This window comes from Rhamphochromis longiceps, linkage group LG6 (assembly GCF_057381845.1).
Source record: "Rhamphochromis longiceps isolate RC_006_pf linkage group LG6, R_longiceps_female_GT1.1, whole genome shotgun sequence".
NCBI classification, from domain to species: Eukaryota; Metazoa; Chordata; class Actinopteri; order Cichliformes; family Cichlidae; genus Rhamphochromis; species Rhamphochromis longiceps.
In genome coordinates, this window is record NC_140562.1 from 4,331,239 (window position 1) to 4,349,555 (window position 18,317).

General features: G+C 42.6%; 3 protein-coding genes across 3 annotated transcripts in view; 2 read left to right on the forward strand and 1 right to left on the reverse strand.

Annotated features, from left to right (window-relative positions):
- zdhhc5a (zDHHC palmitoyltransferase 5a) overlaps positions 1 to 203 on the forward strand; it is a 40,127-nt gene extending 39,924 nt beyond the window's left edge. The window contains exon 12 of the mRNA XM_085408958.1: positions 1 to 203. This exon is cut by the window's left edge and continues 3,386 nt beyond it. The gene's annotated coding sequence lies outside the window, so the exon portion shown is untranslated.
- A 3,353-nt stretch (positions 204 to 3,556) lies between these two features.
- On the reverse strand, positions 3,557 to 13,536 carry tmx2b (thioredoxin-related transmembrane protein 2b). Its single transcript, XM_085408959.1, has 8 exons — positions 13,231 to 13,536; positions 10,443 to 10,503; positions 9,332 to 9,445; positions 6,995 to 7,071; positions 6,789 to 6,895; positions 6,634 to 6,699; positions 6,429 to 6,558; positions 3,557 to 5,695 (listed from the first exon to the last, which is right to left on the reverse strand). The coding sequence occupies exons 1-8, from the start codon at positions 13,417 to 13,419 to the stop codon at positions 5,516 to 5,518; spliced, it is 924 nt and encodes a 307-aa protein (XP_085265085.1). The 5' UTR covers positions 13,420 to 13,536; the 3' UTR covers positions 3,557 to 5,515.
- A 3,180-nt stretch (positions 13,537 to 16,716) lies between these two features.
- LOC146667300 (uncharacterized) lies at positions 16,717 to 18,062 on the forward strand. Its single transcript, XM_085408962.1, has 3 exons — positions 16,717 to 16,855; positions 16,942 to 17,059; positions 17,191 to 18,062. The coding sequence occupies exons 1-3, from the start codon at positions 16,754 to 16,756 to the stop codon at positions 17,349 to 17,351; spliced, it is 381 nt and encodes a 126-aa protein (XP_085265088.1). The 5' UTR covers positions 16,717 to 16,753; the 3' UTR covers positions 17,352 to 18,062.
- Positions 18,063 to 18,317: the final 255 nt, after the last annotated feature.

The window sequence follows — 18,317 nt, forward strand, 5'->3', positions numbered from 1 at the left end:
AACTAAGCTTTTGTACTTGAGTACTTAAGATCCAGGAACCTCTGGTTTCCTGGATCCACCAGCTGTGTTTTCATCATGCACACTCTGTTGTAATTAAGTACAAATACTTCAAAATACCAGTTCCCACCTCTGTGAATTACAGTGGGGCAAAAAAGTATTTAGTCAGCCACCGATTGTGCAAGTTCCCCCACCTAAAATGATGACAGAGGTCAGTAATTTGCACCAGAGGTACACTTCAACTGTGAGAGACAGAATGTGAAAAAAAAATCCATGAATCCACATGGTAGGATTTGTAAAGAATTTATTCGTAAATCAGGGTGGAAAATAAGTATTTGGTCAATAACAAAAATACAACTCAATACTTTGTAACATAACCTTTGTTGGCAATAACAGAGGTCAAACGTTTACTATAGGTCTTTACCAGGTTTGCACACACAGTAGCTGGTATTTTGGCCCATTCCTCCATGCAGATCTTCTCGAGAGCAGTGATGTTTTGGGGCTGTCGCCGAGCAACACGGACTTTCAACTCCCGCCACAGATTTTCTATGGGGTTGAGGTCTGGAGACTGGCTAGGCCACTCCAGGACTTTCAAATGCTTCTTACGGAGCCACTCCTTTGTTGCCCGGGCGGTGTGTTTTGGATCATTGTCATGTTGGAAGACCCAGCCTCGTTTCATCTTCAAAGTTCTCACTGATGGAAGGAGGTTTTGGCTCAAAATCTCACGATACATGGCCCCATTCATTCTGTCCTTAACACGGATCAGTCGTCCTGTCCCCTTGGCAGAAAAACAGCCCCATAGCATGATGTTTCCACCCCCATGCTTCACAGTAGGTATGGTGTTCTTGGGATGCAACTCCGTATTCTTCTTCCTCCAAACACGACGAGTTGAGTTTATACCAAAAAGTTCTACTTTGGTTTCATCTGACCACATGACATTCTCCCAATCCTCTGCTGTATCATCCATGTGCTCTCTGGCAAACTTCAGACGGGCCTGGACATGCACTGGCTTCAGCAGCGGAACACGTCTGGCACTGCGGGATTTGATTCCCTGCCGTTGTAGTGTGTTACTGATGGTGACCTTTGTTACTTTGGTCCCAGCTCTCTGCAGGTCATTCACCAGGTCCCCCCGTGTGGTTCTGGGATCTTTGCTCACCGTTCTCATGATCATTTTGACCCCACGGGATGAGATCTTGCGTGGAGCCCCAGATCGAGGGAGATTATCAGTGGTCTTGTATGTCTTCCATTTTCTGATGATTGCTCCCACAGTTGATTCTTTCACACCAAGCTGCTTGCCTATTGTAGATTCACTCTTCCCAGTCTGGTGCAGGTCTACAATACTTTTCCTGGTGTCCTTCGAAAGCTCTTTGGTCTTGGCCATGGCGGAGTTTGGAGTCTGACTGTTTGAGGCTGTGGACAGGTGTCTTTTATACAGATGATGAGTTCAAACAGGTGCCATTCATACAGGTAACGAGTGGGGGACAGAAAAGCTTCTTACAGAAGACGTTACAGGTCTGTGAGAGCCAGAGATTTTCCACCCTGATTTACGAATAAATTCTTTACAAATCCTACCATGTGGATTCATGGATTTTTTTTTTCACATTCTGTCTCTCACAGTTGAAGTGTACCTCTGGTGCAAATTACTGACCTCTGTCATCATTTTAAGTGGGGGAATTTGCACAATCGGTGGCTGACTAAATACTTTTTTGCCCCACTGTACATCCCAGTGATAGTTGGTGTTTTCTGCAGGTGCTTCATTGGAGCTGTTAGCTACTGTACGTAGGAAATGAGGTTAGTGAGCTGCTCTCATACCAGAACGTTAAAGTTGCAGAACAAACAGGTGAACATGGATCACTACGAGTTCATCACTGAGACCAAGAACTTTCATACCCGAATTCTGAGAAGGTTCTCAGTCATCCAGCTCATTGTAGTCCAATGAGCTGGGAAAGGAAAGCGTTTTTTTAAGTGTCCCTGACCAAGTTTCATCCAAGAAGCTTCTTCAGCACTAAGAGTAATTGGTGGGAGTGTCCCCAAGAGGGTCATGGACCCCCTATTGATCCTCCTCTGCCTCATCACATGAGCCGAGGTGTGAAAACAGGTGTGGGTCACAATCAGGTCAGGTTTTGAGCGAACCCAGGTTTTTAAAGTACAAGCAGTGACATCCTCCTTTATCAAATCCAACAGTGTGGCCTGATAGAGGGAAGGAGGCGACCAAAGGAAGTAGCAGATGAGCAGTAACTGTGTGAACACGTCTGACGTTTTTATCTACATGGTGACGCTTCATTTGCTGTCTTGGAAGCAAAAACAAAACTGCTCTCTGCTCCTGGAAGCTGGGTTTGGTCAGCCAACTGTCAGCAGTTTGAACCAAAGATGTGTTGCATTCAAGTCAGTAATGTTGAAACTGGATTTATTCTGAACACAGGACAAGTACCATCAGATTTGATCCATTATGCAGTCCCACCTAGAAAGCATCTGATTGGTATGAGTTTGCTTTTGCAGCATGATAATGATCCCAAACACAAAAGTATATCTGAATAGAAAAACACACATTACAGCAGGACCTGGACATTAAGCAGTGTGGGATCAGCTTGACAAAGAACAGAAGATCGCCATTCAAAGAGCTTTGAAGAAATGACAGAAAGCTGCCTCACAGGTTTTAGCCTTGAACAATAAATGTGGTAACATCATTTGAAGGCATGGCGTACATTTTCATTGATCAATTCTAAAATCTACTCTAACCAGAATTTCAGCAGAATTAACTTCAGCTTATTGTGCAGCCCTCCAAAACTGTCCTTTCTCATTTTGCCCCATTAGAAATTGCCCTCGCCTGACGTCGCCCACACTGTAGAGCAGCGGTCCCCAAACTTTTTTGCACCACGGACCGGTTTATGCCCGACAATATTTCCACAGACCGGCCTTCAAGGTGTCGCGGATAAATACAACAAAATAAAACCAGTACCAGTACCGACAAAAAGATTTACTCATAACACACGTAAAAGACCCAGGAAAACAGAGTTAACGATAAAAACGATAACAAAATAACACTGAAAACCGATAAAAACCCTGAAAACCAGACATTTCACACCTGAGCCTCAACTCTCGCGGCCCGGTACCAAACGACTCACGGACCGGTGCCGGTCCGAGGCCTGGGGACCGCTGCTGTAGAGGTCACCCCACTAAAACATGATCCACTAGCTAATCGTTAGGAATGACACATTGTATATCCAAACCTTTATATCTTTGCAAGAGAATATGTATGTATACCTGCAACAAGCGCGGTTTGTGAACAGATTTTTTAAATCCAGGGAACTTATAAAATCAAAAAGACGGCAACTCGGCCCAAACTAGCTGAAAAAGTTCAATATGAGTCTTTCTAATGGACATAGTTAATTGGTTTAGCTCATTCATCTTCTACAAGCTTAGTTGGCTATAGTCATTTCACCACAGATGAAACATCTGCAGATAATTGGGCTACACAAAGACCCTGGCACAGAGTCGTCACATGTCACTGTGAGGGTGGTGACCAAAGTCTGAGCTAAAAGGAAGGAGGACGACAGCATCACAGCGCTTCATGTTGTCTTTACTGCATGAACAGCAAACAGGCCAGACTTTTCTGAATGAAATGTAACACGCCACAGAGGTTAGACATGGTCAACATGAATAATAAACCAAACCGGTTTTGTAACAACAGGTTAAATCAGGAACAAACATCTGTAAAACTACAGTGTGCTTACTGAATGTAAAAAAGGAAAAACGTGTCAGAAAATTGGTTCACTATGTAACAAATAACAGTTCTGATCATCAATATTCAAAAGGTTTGTAACAAAGACATGAATGCAACAATGCCAGTGACCCAGATGATCCTCAGGCTGTGGAAACACGCTCGTTTTATCTCCATGGAGTCCAGGGGTCAGCCAATCAATGTGCAGGACACATCTGCCATCATCTGGGTGAGGAGTGCAGAGGCTCCTGGATCCACCAGCTGTGTTTCCATCATGCACACTCTGTTAGTCACTGTGTGCAGTTTCTCAACCCGGGGCTCAACACCCCGGCTGGGACCTGTAGATATGAAGTTTGTGGACAAGATGGATATAATCCAGTTTCCTCATGGATGAGACTGACCAAACAGTGACTCCCCCTCCATGGAGCATCCCAATTATTGGATTGTTGTTATTAGATATACTTTTTTTTAAGAAAAGAAAATGTATTTGAGGGTCTCCACAGATTTATCACATGGCTCTTTATCATTTATCAGAATGTTTAAGTCATCAATTACACGTTAAGGCAGAAACCGAAGCCTTCTCTGTTTGAAAGCAAAATGATGGGTGGATAAAACACAGCAGGGTTTAGAAACCTACATTCAATGGCAACTACACACAAATACCACAATGAAGAAGGAAGAAAGAAATGAAACTCCTGTTGAACGAACCCCAAACTTCGGCCTGACTCACTGCTACTTTCTTTGCAGTGGTTGAATCATCAGCTACTTATAGTCTACAGCAGCTCACTGCTCAGGTCAGCGTCTGCAGTGAGCTGTGTTCGTGTGCACCGCCCCGTGTCCTGGCGTTGGAGCAGCAAACAGTGCTGCCACACTGCTGCATGGTTCTTAGGGGGTTACTGCAGTTCACACAGATTCAATGCCTCATTTTCAGGTTTCTGCACGAGCAGGAACCAAGCACAGCCGAGAAGCCTGGAACTGCTTCACTGATCCCAAGCCAGCAATTATTTGATGTATTATTTAGTCTATTAGATTAAAATGTAAACTTGCACATGCATGTAGTCAAGTTTAAGAAAAAAGTCCTTTGCATTTAGAGTTTTACGAAGTCAAACTAAAAACAAAGGTGGGCTCGTCAGGTAGGGAGTTACACCTGAACGTGTTTTACACCATCTGTTAAAGGCAACTGCAGAACACGGGTCATACACAGCAGACTGGAGACCAGGTGAGAAACTGGGGGGAAGCGTAGGATCACTGAATCACCGCTACTTTAAATCAACCTGACTACTAAGTGCTGCCAGTCAGGGCCTGTAAGGTGTGTCCAAAGAAAGAAACAGCTGACTGGGAGCTGCACACAGTCACGGTCAGCAGGTAAAAACACTCAAAGAAGAAAACACGACAGAAGCTGATGGAATGTGTGTGACGAAGCTGCTAAATGGTCCACATCAGTAACTAACTAACTGCATTTAAATTATTAAAGATTAAAATAAGTCATTAGTAGCATAAAACATGTTCTGCTCCTGTGTTGGACGTCTCCATCATCAGCCCCCACCAGCCAAGCTCCTCCACCAAAGAGTGACCTCAGGTCCTCTTCACACAACTGGGATGGTTTACTGCAGTTTGCTTTGATACTCTGCTAAATTACATATTAGGGACATTCAGGGAAAGGGGCGGGGCCTGATTCACAAGTAAACAGAACACTCTGAAGAGGAGCATGAAGACAAAGGTGGAGGAGGAGCTAGCTGACCCACAGTGGACCCACAGATTCCATTAACAAGTCCAGTGTGAGTAATACAAATGGTCCTATTTGTCCTTCTTGGATTCAGACTCCACCCCCTGGGCTTCAACTCCCTGCTGCTCTGGCTCCTCCTCCTCGGGCACTGGGGGGAACTGGGATTGGCTGACCTTGTCTCCTCTGGTCTTGCTGAGCTTCTTGGACTTCTGGTAGAGTTCGTTCAGGTTGAACTCTCGGATGATGTTCTCCTGATGGAAACAAGCATGCAAAGTCTTAAATATAAAGACTCTAAGTGTCAAGTATATGGATCAGGAGGGGAACAGCTGACACTATAACTGGTGTGCAAGTTTCTGGAGCTCACAGCTCTGCCTAAGCTCTGCCTTTCCCCTCAGCCCAACCAGTCAAGCCTGACCCTGGTTAGAATGAAGGGATCTTCCTGTTAAAGGGGAGTTTTTCCTCTCCACTGTGGCCAGGTGCTTACTCACAGAGGACTGTGTTAATATTGGGCTTCTGTCACTTATTGAAGATAATTACAACAACTCAATTTTTAATTTCAGTCTGAAGTTTTTAAAGAAACATGTTTCTTATCCCATGTCAACCCTGCAAAGAAGAAGATACAAAGTTACTTTCTCATGCACAGATGTAAATATTTGTAAAACATAAATGTTCTGATTAACACCGCTTACCTTCAGCATTTCAGATATTTCCTTATTTTCTATAATTGGAGTAAATGTAAATAGGATTCTGTGTAACAATCGCACACTGATGGAACAAACGGTGACCCCAGGGTCAGACGACGCACTGCGAACTTGTTTTCTCTTTTTTAGATTACTTCGCACGTCGTTCGCTCCACTGACCACGTTTTAACGGACAAACAGGAGGCCACAGTGCCATGCGACCAAGTCCAGGTGTTACTGAGAAAAAGAACATCTTTGATATTACAGGTGTTCACCTTTAGCACACCAGCAGCAGCAGTCTCACCTCAGTGAAGCTCCATGACACAGCCCTGCCCTTCTTGTCCACCTGAGGGCGCCGCATAACTTCCTTCCCTCCTTGGAACAGCACCAATGATGGAAGCTGCTTGGAGAGTGGAGATGCTGACACCTTGTACCTGCAGAACAGGGAGTGCTCGTATGTATGTGGGGAGCCAAACGTCACCGAGAAAACTGATTTAAAAGGGTCTTACTTTTTGGAAACCTCTCCATAGCGTCCAATGTCCACTTTGCCAAACTTTAGGCCAGCACAGTTATACCTATTCCACAGAACAGAAGGCACTGAAGTTACTCCTGAACGCAGATGAAGACACGCCACGATTTCACCAGAGGACGGTCTCAGCCTTACTTGAGAGAGAGATCAGCGTACACAGAAGCGAAGGACTGGCACTCTGGAGACCAGTTGGCAAAAAACTCGACGATCCACGTCACACGGCCGTCTCTCGCCAGTTCATCCTGCGCACACACGGTAAACACACACTTTAAAACAACTGGACGTAAGTGTGTTTCACCAACAACCAAACCTCTACCACCAACTCTTCCACTTGTACTCACATCAATAGTTTTGTCACTGAAGTATTTGATGTACTCGGGTCCCATGTACAGAGGAGGCTTACAGGTCATCAAAAACACTGAAACACACAGAAGATCACAGCATCTCACACTCAGTCTGCTGCTTTTTCAGCTGACTCCAGTGAACTGCTCTCAGCAGGATCTCACATATTAGTGAACTTACTGTGTCTTTGTATGTTAACATATTATTTCCCTTGTCTGAGGGAACGTCAGCCCACTAAGCATCCAATGAAACACACCTTATTTTCTTATATCTCCAGTTTTCAGTGTAACTCACTTCCAGCTTCTCGTTTCAGATTTCTATGACTGATCGTAGCACACTAAACATCAACTCATGACAACTCTAAAGGCCTTTGATCCGTTAATTCATCACAATCTTAGAATGGACAACTGGACAAGTAGATGACGTTCAAACTCCGACCCCTCTGTCTCGATCCCTTGCTCTGCTGTTTTAACCGGTTTGAGCCTGTGACTCTTTCTTCTTTGGAGGATGTGGTCGGCCACCTGAGGCCCTCTGGTTCTCCAAATGATCCTGTCCCACCACAGCTTTTTCAGGAGATGTTTCCTAGCATAGGCCAGGCTGTTCTCACTGTTATATACAGCAGATGTGGTGTAGTCCCTGCTCATTTCAAGCATGCATCAGTACAACCCCTGCTTAAGAAACCTGCCCTGGACCACACTGTGTTGGCTAACTTCAGGCCTCTCTCCAAGTTGTCTTTTATGTCTAAAATCTTAGAGAAAATTGTACACTGCCAACTGATGGATTTTTAAATGAGAACGGTTTCTTAGTCTTCCAGTCAGGTTTTAAAAACTTTCATAGCACGGAGTCAGCACTCTTAAAGGTTTTTACTGATATCCTCTGGTAATCATGTTGTTCTTGTCCTCCTTGACCTAACAGCTGCCTTTGACACTGTAGACCACAACATTTTGCTGTCTCGCTTCACCATCTTGCAGGCATTCGTGGTACTGCCTTGAAATGACATCTATCTTTGTGACAGAACTTTTAGTGTTAACTTTTTAAGGTTGAGTCCTTCTCTGCCGCTCTTCAGCTTGGGGTCCCACAGGGCTCAATTTTAGGGCCTCTGCTTTTTTCATTATATTTACAGCCCCTGGGAACCATCCTCAGAAGGCACGGATTATCCTTCCACTGCTATGCTGACGACTGTCAGATTTATCTGCCTCTGAAGCAGAACGATGCCTTCTCTATTAAACCACTTTATCAAATCTTGGATGTTCCTAAACTTTCTAAGATGTAATTCAAGCAAAAGAGAGGTGATTGTGTTTGGTCCCAGTGGACCTTGTGAACCCTCCACTATTGACCCCTGGCAGAGTACTTTAAACCTGTCAAGTCCAGTTTTTATCATTTAAGGTGTTTGGCAAAGGTAAGACTATTTTATCCAGGCCGCATTTTGAAACAGTAATGCGTGCTTTTACTTCATCTCGTTTGCATTACTGTAATGTGCTGTATTGTGGAGTTAGTCGGCGTCTTCTCTCTCATCTGCAGCTGAACTGGTAAAAGAGAGCACATGACTCCCATCCTCGCCTCACTCCATTGGCTGCCTGTATATCTTAGAGTTCATTTTAAAACTCTGTTTTCAAATGGTTAAACGGTCTTGCCCCACCTTACCTCTCTGAGCTTCTGCATCCTTACTCCCCCCCAGGTTTCTCAGGTCAGCTGACAAGCTGCTCCTGGAGGTACCCAGGTCCAAGAGGAAGCTCAGAGGGGGCGGGGCCTTCTCTGCAGCACATTAGAGAGGCCCCTTCACTGTCCACTTTTAAAACGCGTCTTAAAACCCATTTTTACTCCTTGGCTCATGACAAGGAGTAAAAATGATTTTATTGTTTTAAATGTAATTCTAATTCTCATTTTATATTATTTTACTTTTTGCTATTTGTGCTAATTTTATTCATTTAAATATCATTTTAATTATCATCTTATTTTTATATTTTTATCCTTTTATATATATTTTTTTAACTTACTGAAAATATCATTTCTGGCATGTCAGGTGTACAGCACTTAGTGTTCAGCTGGGGAGTTGTTCTGAAAGTGCTATATAAAGAAATTGCTTGCTTACTGTTGCATATATACATGTTTGCACTCTCTAAGGCCCGTGGCACTTGTACTGTTTTTTTTATCCTACTGCGGTAACAAACTCCTTTGCGGGATGAACAAATGGTCTTTAGCCTTCTCTCTCCTGTAGTTTGTTTGGCCCTGTTCTTCCTGTTAACGTGGAGTTCTCCCCACCAACAGTCTCAGTGATCCTGTGGGACCAGACGGTTTCTGTGAGGTGCTACTGTCTAAACAATGAGCTGACAGACCTATGCAGAGCGTCAGGTAGAGCAGCCCCATCCTGATGTCCAGTCTGAAGAACAGGATCACATTGGCCACTTTGCTGAACAGGATGATGTTGCCCACATGTTGCTCCACAGTTACTGACACAAACAACACAGAGACACTTTCATGTTTTAGTCAATGCTTTAAAACAGATTAGCAGCAGATAATAAACAGCCCTAATCAATGATGAACACTTGGGCTGTTCGATATAACGATATATATCGGATGACGATATAAAACGTTTGAGTCTGAGGTTTATTTTTTAGCACCTGACGGCTCTTTTTGCTTCTCATCCGTAAACACTCTGCATACTGTTTCACGTCATTCAGTTTATTTTGAAAAGTCTCAACAGGATCTTGAGCTTTATTGTGAAAGGTTTATGTGGAACATAAACAAGCGGACACACGATGCTGTTACCGTCGTTGTTGCTAACGACAACGCATAAAAACAGGCGCTTGTCCGTCCGTAGTGTGGTTATATTAAATATAAGAGAAAGAGAGAACTTGAAGAAATTAATAATAACTACAGGGACATCAGAACCATGAACAAATATTGCTGTAAACAGTTTATTTTGCGACAGCATGAAACAAATGACAGCGTAAAATGAAACGACAGATGTTTTTATATCGTCATCTGATATATATCGTTACATCGAACAGCCCTAGGCTTTTCCCCGCAGCACGCCGTGTAATAAATACAAAGAAAATGGCGCCGTTACAACTTATGACTAAAAATGTATCGTTTCATGCATCGATTAAAACACTCGACTCCAGCTACAGGACGCCCAGCTGGAAACACTTCCTGCAAGTCGAGCTGCCCGAGATTCACAGAACTTACAGAAAATGTTAAATGTTTGTGATTTATATCGTTATCGGGGCGATGGGATATGAGATTGTGGTCATATCGCACAGCCCTGATGAACGCGGTGATGCAACATCTTTCAAATTCACTACTAAATGTGAAACAGAGCTCTGTAACGGGCTGAATCTTGAGGAATTCACTGAACAGCCAATTTAAAAGCCTCCTGACAGAGAACATCACAGAGCGCTGGATAGCACACAACTCATCCACACTATGAAAAAGACATTTACTCACTCGCCCGGCGGTTCTTCATCATCACGATGGCACTGAGGAACATGAGGATCTCCACCTCTCTCTGAGAACACAAACATGGCCTTTGTTACTCTGCCGTCTCTGCTCCACTCGCACAGCCTCTACAGCTCTGACACGATTTGCTAACACAGCTTTTCCCATTTGACTGGTTGTTGTTTACACCTTTGTTACTCAGCTGATTTCAGAAACAAACAAAACTGTGAGATGAGCAGAGAGAACACTAAGATGATTTTCATTTTAGCTCTGAACAGATTTTAAAGCCCTGTTCTGATACTTGCACAGGTTCTGTATCTCTTCTGTCAAAACAGCAACTGCAAATAAAGCACCACATCTGCCAAATAAGTCATTTACAGTGATGTACACCAGTCAGACTGTGAGGAAACAAAGGCATGAACACTTGTTTCTAATTCCAATTTGGACACATTGTTCTCATAGATGTGAAACACAGGATTGCATGAGGCCAGACCATCAGTACAAACAGTTGTGCCCAAGTACAAGTTACTCAGATATGTCACCACTAGGGCTGGGCTATATCGTACCGTTCACGGTAATACCGGTGCAATGTTGGGCAACGATAGGAAAATGAAACATGGCGATAGAATATGGGTAAAACGTGCATGCGCAGTGCCCATGTTTACATATGCACATGGCGGAAAAAGCATGGCGGCGACGCAGAATGAGAAGAGCGAAAGTGGATCGTTGAATGAAACCATGAACCTGAACTGGTTTGTAAAAATGCTGCAGCTTCACTGGTGTGGAACTGGTTTAGCTTTCGTCCGTCAGATACACAACAAAGCACTATTTTTGGTAGCGCATGCTAGCGGGCCGTCGTTATTACCGTGTTGTTTGGAAAATACGGCGCACTTAAAATCAATCCTTTGATTTTTCTGAAAGTCAACAGAGCCCCTTATAATCCCGTGTGCCTTATGTATGAACTCTGGTTGTGTTTATGACCTCGAAACGATTTTATGTGCACGGCGCTCGAAAATCTGTCAAATGTTTCAGTACGACTTTGCTGAGCTACGAAGCCGCACCGCTTGATGGATTGTCGGAGCGTTACGGCTATCGTAGGCGGAGCCTCGCGGAGTGATACGTACTGTGCTTCAACATAATAATAATAATAATAATAATAATAATAATAATAATAATAATAATGGATACTTTATTGATCCCCATGGGGAAATTACTTGTTTTAATGTTACCGTATTGTGTGTGTATAACCTCTTTTTAAGTGTTGTGGATGTTATACATGGTGATGCTGAGGATGTGTCGGCCAGTTTCCACTGGAAATGCCTTTTGGTTAAACTGTCAGCGAGGAGTTTGCACTGTTACATTTTTATATAACTTTAATGCACATAAAAACAGCTGCTTGTTTAAGTGAAAATACATTGATGGTTTTTTTGCACTAATAAAGTTGTGGAGTTGTAAAGTATTTTGTCTCGTCTCAATTATATCGTCAGTTATATCGTTATCGCAAATTTTCAAATGTATATCGTGATAAATATTTTTGGTCATATCGCCCTGCTCTAGTCACAGTCTACATCTACAAGAAGACCAATCTGTCTCCCACAAACGAGAGGAAACAGTCCAGAAACCAGCAGGGCTCAAGCCTCATGACCTGGAAACTGCTAGAACACCAGTGTCTGTCTTTGCTGTGGAGGGGCTTCACCCTCTCCACAGAAAGCTCCACTCAATTTTGCAGCTTCCCATTTGGACAAGCCGAAGGCTTCTTGAGAAAGGTCTTGTGCCCGGACATGATGAAGATTGAGCTCTTTGGCTATATTAACAAGACTCATGTTTGGAGGAGTCAAGTTGAGGGAAACCTAAGAACACCGTAGCAACTGTCAGGCATGGCGGCAGTAGCATCACGCTCTAGGGCTGTTGCTGCCAGTGGTACTGGTACCCTGCACAATGTGGATGGAATAATGAAGACAGAGGAGAAGGACTACATGCAAATTCTTCAACTTCACCTCAGATCAGTGGCTAGATGGTTGAAACTTAGAAGCAATATGATGTTCTACCAGGATGAGGAACCCAGGAACATCACAACTGGTTCTGCAGACTAATGTTAAGTTTGACCTCTGACCCCAATTTGTGGACTATGCCTGGGCTAAGAAACAAACCAATTTAAATGAACTCTTCCAGTTTCGTAAAGAAAAGTGGTCAAATATCCAGACTAGATTATGCCAGAAGCTCATTAACCAAGTGTCTGGTTGGGGTGCAACTTTGTAAGACACATATATTCTTTTTTTTTTAAAGTCACTAGAGATCTATGCAGTACACCAAAGAACAGCTTAAAGAACCATTAAAAGCCCAACTTCACCACAACATTCATGAGTGTATATAAACTGTAAGAGCTCTAACGGGACATTAAATTCGGTTCCATTTGGCTTTTATTATTATTACAACAACAACCCTCATTCTGTGATACCCCGATTTTGCCTCCCCTCCTGCAACCTTCAGGACCAACACAGTAACACTGACACCCCATGTTCATTCTTGTATTTTAACAGACCTTCATTGATATGCCGTAAGCAATAAAACACATTAATCAACAGCGGAAAACTACAAATGAATCGTTTTCACTTGTGTATCTTAGTCAACAAGTCCAGGAACATCAGTGAGTTGCTTTTTGGCCGCTGTTTGGCCTGACAGCTAAAGTCATCTGGCCCTCGTTACCACAGCCTGTGCATTGGTCCAGCATTCACTGACCGGCTAGCTGCTAACACATTCGGGAAAACGACCAGACTTTCTGGCTTTTTCTACGGACCCAGTCGAAGTCGCAGGAGTTGCCGTCTTCTCGCTGTGTGGCCAGACGGTCACAGATGCCGGGCGTCTTGCGGACAGCTAGAAATGCTACAGACATGAAGAGAGATGCTACGTAATATGGCTTCAGCAGCCACTTGTACACCTGCGGTAGATGGTACAGAAAAGCGAATAATGGCGTCAACAAAGCCATCTTGAAGCTAACTGTCGTACAACAACTAACCCGGGAAATAAACCCCGCAAAGACGGAGGTCAGCAGTGCTAAACCGTTAGCTTAGTATAAATGGCTCTGCGCTAGCAGAGCAACGTGAAGGGGGTCGGAACCACAGCTTCCGACATAGATGTTAAAAATAAAAGCATTGAATTTTATATTGTGGATCGTTACTTTTGGATTCAACCTTTTTGTATATCTTTGTAGTCATTTAATGGAAAAAATAACGGTGCGATAGATATTTAAACGCACTGCTGCTGTTTCTAGGCCTAAAATGACTCATGTCGCCTTTTAATTTGAAGCTGGCAGGACTAACGTCCTGTGTAAGTGTAAGCTGGAAGATGCTGCACGTTCAGTTTTATGGAGCACGAGCAAAAATTGTGTTTCACGTTTTTGTGCGCGTGCGATTCTTTTGTTTACAGCTGTGAATTATCTAAGTTTTTTTGTTTGTTTGTTTTTTGTGTGAATTATCTAAGTTCTGTACTCATTATTACGTCAGTAGATAGCGCTCACAGGCTCAACGCATGCGCAACTCAGAAATAAATGACCTGGGCACGATGATGTGTCTACACATGAAAGAGAAATAAACAAACAACCGATTTGAAATAGCATCTTCAGGCATTTTGTTACTAACAGCCTGTTGCAGTTATGTGTTAGGATTTCTTTTATTCAATCTATATTTTTTTAAAAAGATAGACATTGTGTTCTTAAAATATTTGAAGGAAACTGGAGAAAAAGAGAAGAGAAAGAATTGACAGGCCTCAAAAACTTCATCTTCAACAGATAAACTGTATCATGTCCAGGACCTGAAAGACCTCATCAGAAAGATTTGTATGGCACTCCATCACATGTTGACATGAGGTGAAAGTAAATGTTGCACTGAGCTCCTGGTTAAAAGCCATGAATGAGACTCCTCAAGGGAAACATCTAGAAAAACAAGGAAAAGAAACTTTCACAATATGTGAAGTTACAGCCCAATTTCTCCAAATGTATTAGACAAACAGATAAGTCCTAAACTCCCTGATATGCTGATGTTATGTCAGTAATTGATGCAGACATCAAATGTTAAGCCTGTACACACTTTGTCATGGATATAAGAGGACTCGTAAAAAAAGGTGTACTAATAAATAAATCAAAAATGTTAATCAAGTCATCGGATTTATTCCAAATTGGAAAATACTTTTCTGTCCACCATTTGTGTGACTAACAGTCTCACCTCCAGGTGGCTGTTGTTGCAATCTGGTGACATATAGATAAAACTGGATTGTGCTGTACAGATACTAAGGAGTCCTGTCATGGCTCGTGTGCAATCACACAACTCTTACTGCAGAAAAGGCAGTTTGGAAATTTCAGTGACATTACAATTGTTGTGCATTACTGTAAAATCAGTGCTGTGAGAGTGACTTTAAGATCACAGCCTGATTAAAAACACAATCTAACATAAAGGTTATTGCCCCTGGAAATAGCTGTAAGATATTAAGACAGCGAGATCACAGGATGGCCAAAAATGTACTTTGAAATGAGATTCTTGTTTCATTGGAACAATAAAGTACGATGACAAAGAATAAGTGCACCTATAACAACGAGTATCACTGCTGAGGAGTTTAATGTTTTACGTGCAGACTCGGGCTGCTTGTCTCCTCTTGACATTTTCTTATTTAAACGTCGGAAGCTGAAAATTTAGCAGCACAACACTGTTTCCTTTTCCCATCAAACATTTCTTTCAGTCATCTGTTTATCAGTGTGATATGTGACTAATATTTTTTTTGTAAAAACCAATAACACAAATACAAGAGTAAATATTTTATCAAAGATACATGATGACTCGTGCAAAACAACATTATAACATAGTCAAAAAAGTTTTATGACACTCTGACACTTTCAAAGCATAAGAACAGAAGTTCTTACACACACACACACACACACACACACACACACACACACACACACACACACACACACACACAGGTGCCCTGAAAACGTTGTCATCATGCTAGTCCACCGCCATATTATTAGGATCATATTTTTTGGTGCTATGATCGTGGATTTTTACCGAGTTATACATCATCATATATATCAGACCTTCCCAAAGTGTGGGGCCTGCCTCCCTGGGGGGGCGCAGAGCCATTGCAGGGGGGCGCGGTATGAAAAGGGGGGGAAGAAAAAACAAAACTCTTGGACACTGCTAGCACGGGCGCCCACACAAACACAAAGCAGGAGATGAAGCGTCGCTGAATATGTTTCCAAACCAACTTCATTCTGAGCCAAAGACTAGAAAATCTGGTGAAGCAAATCTGCCCTTTGGCTTCACCTGCACAGGTGCTGAGGTAGGTCTCCCTGCAGGTTCCCCTTCTTCAGGAGCAGCGCTGGGCTGTTTAAACCACGGACAAACAGGATCCCACAGCTGTTTGTGTTTTTAAACCCATTTTGCACAGAGAGGCATTTTTTGAAAAATGCATTGATAGCAATGTTGAATATTATTACACATACAGTAAAACAATCACACTGTGACGTCTCTGCCTTTGTAAATGGAGGGACAGTAACTGCGTGTAAACCTGCAGATAGTCAGATTAACAGTATTTAGTCTCTATCTGCCATTCTGCAGTTCATCTCATGTAAACAATAACGTGGCCACAGCGTGACGTGGAAAAAAGCACATACCTTTGACGTTGCATGACGAACTCTGTATTCCTCGTCCACACGGAAACGCAAAAAAGGAGTTTTAAAAAATCTCAGTTTTCGGTGAATCGAAATATCGTTTACGTGGACGAAACAGCTGCGTGTTCAAAATCACCCGTGTAGGTGCGGACGCAGCGTGACAGAGTTAGTAGTTTATGTTATTACTTCCTGCAGATTACTTGTATTTGCTTAATTGTTCACTAAATGTTTGAGGTGTGAAATAAACAGCAGTGGAGCAAAATATGGGCGTGTGGTTGGAGGATGTGGTTGTGCGTGTGCACGCGCGAGAAAGGGGGGAGGGACGAAAGATTTTCTTGTAAAACAAAGGGGGGCCCAGCAAAAAAAGTTTGGGAACCACTGATGGGACGTTCTGTATCGAGGCTTCGGAGCGTGTGTCGAGTAATGGAGGGGGCGTTTCCGCGAAGCGCGTATCGAGGCTTGCTTCATTTATGGGAGGAGCTGAAAATGATGACGTCCGAAGCCTCGCTGCCCGGCTGTACCACGTGACTGGTTCATGAAGTGGTTCGAACTTTGCCGCGAGATATGACAGCAATATAAACCCCTCAGACTTCAGTCAAAATGTGGGTGTTTGATGGAGAGTTGCGGTTAGTGAGAGTTGGAGACAGTTTGGAGGTTTATGAGAGTGAGGAGAGAAAGTCAGGAGAGAATGGAGCCAGCTAAGAAGAGGAGGATGTCCTCCCCTGTGTGGGAACATTTTGATCTTATTCCTCCCAACAAGGTATGTAAATTTCTACAGAAGATGTATTTTCATAATACTGATGGTGCAATACAATTTATGTTAAGCTGTCTTGACTTTTGTACAAGGTGAAGTGTTTGCTATGTGCCAGGGAGCTGGGATATAACAACAACACCTCATCCATGCTTAGGCACTACAGAGCTTTGCATGAGAATAAGGGGGACACCGATTGTGGAGCAAGACCAGGTGAGCCATCAAATGTCGTGATAATATAGCATGCAGTAATGTTACTAAATGATATAACAATATTATACAGCTGTAATAAGTTACGTGTGTGATATTTATATTTGTGCTTTGTTTTTGTTGTCTTTCCTCAGGAGAACAATCTCAAATAGATGAAGACCTGGTTACCATGGTGATTGAGGACTCCCAGCCATTTAGCATTGTGGAGGACAAAGGATTCAAAAGATTTGTTAAATCATTAAATCCTAGCTATGTTCTCCCCACTAAAAAGGTCATAAAAGCAGTGAAAATTTAGTTTTTACAGAATAAAATGTGAACAGGCAGGACTGACGCCTCAGTGTGTAGCTGTCCATACCTCAACGTTACAAAAAGCACAACCACTGTCCACACCCCAACCACACCTCACCTCACAGTAAATGATCATTTCCATTTCAAGCATTTCCAAATAATCATTTCCCATACTGCCAGTATAAATATACACAGTATACTGCCATCACTACAATATACATGTTTTACACACTCCTTTTGTTGTTGACATTTACAGGCTGTGTGCAAAATGCCACACTCTTCAAATTCATGCCAGCTATTATTTTTACGTCCAGTAGGTGTCCTGCTAGAGCAAATGAAGCTTCAAGAAGCTTCGCGTTGGGGTGAACCAATTGGATGAAAAGCTTCAGTGCTTCATGGGGCTTCATCTGCCCATCACTACAACTCGCTACATATATTTGAGTTTGTAATATGTGATGGCCAAACCCGTGGCCACACTCTAAAGTTGGTAACTTTTGTATTTTCATTCTTCATTTGAACATAGTAATACATTTTAGTTGCCAATAACTTCATTGATTGGTTTGTATACATCTGTTCTATTTGTAAGCGCGCACATTTAGTTTACTTATGTATTCATACTAAATTTCTTTGCTTTCTGACTAACTTTTGTCTTTTTATTTCTTACCTGCCATCATCCCTGGGAGTTGCTGGACAGAAGATGGTAGCCAGGGTTTGAAACCATTAAATACAAAGGAAGATAATTGGACCACACCACCACTTCCTGCTGAAGGGGGAATGTGTGTTTTCTTTACTTTAAAAACAAAGTATTTGTATTTAATTAAATATTTGAGTTTAGGGTTTAATGGGGTTTTTGATTTTCTTCTTTAGTGTTTAGTTTATTAACAAACTAGATTGTACTGCATCGTTTGTGATTTATGATTGTGTTTTGTTTGTTACCCCTCATGTGTCACAATGGTCTGATCAGCCATTATAT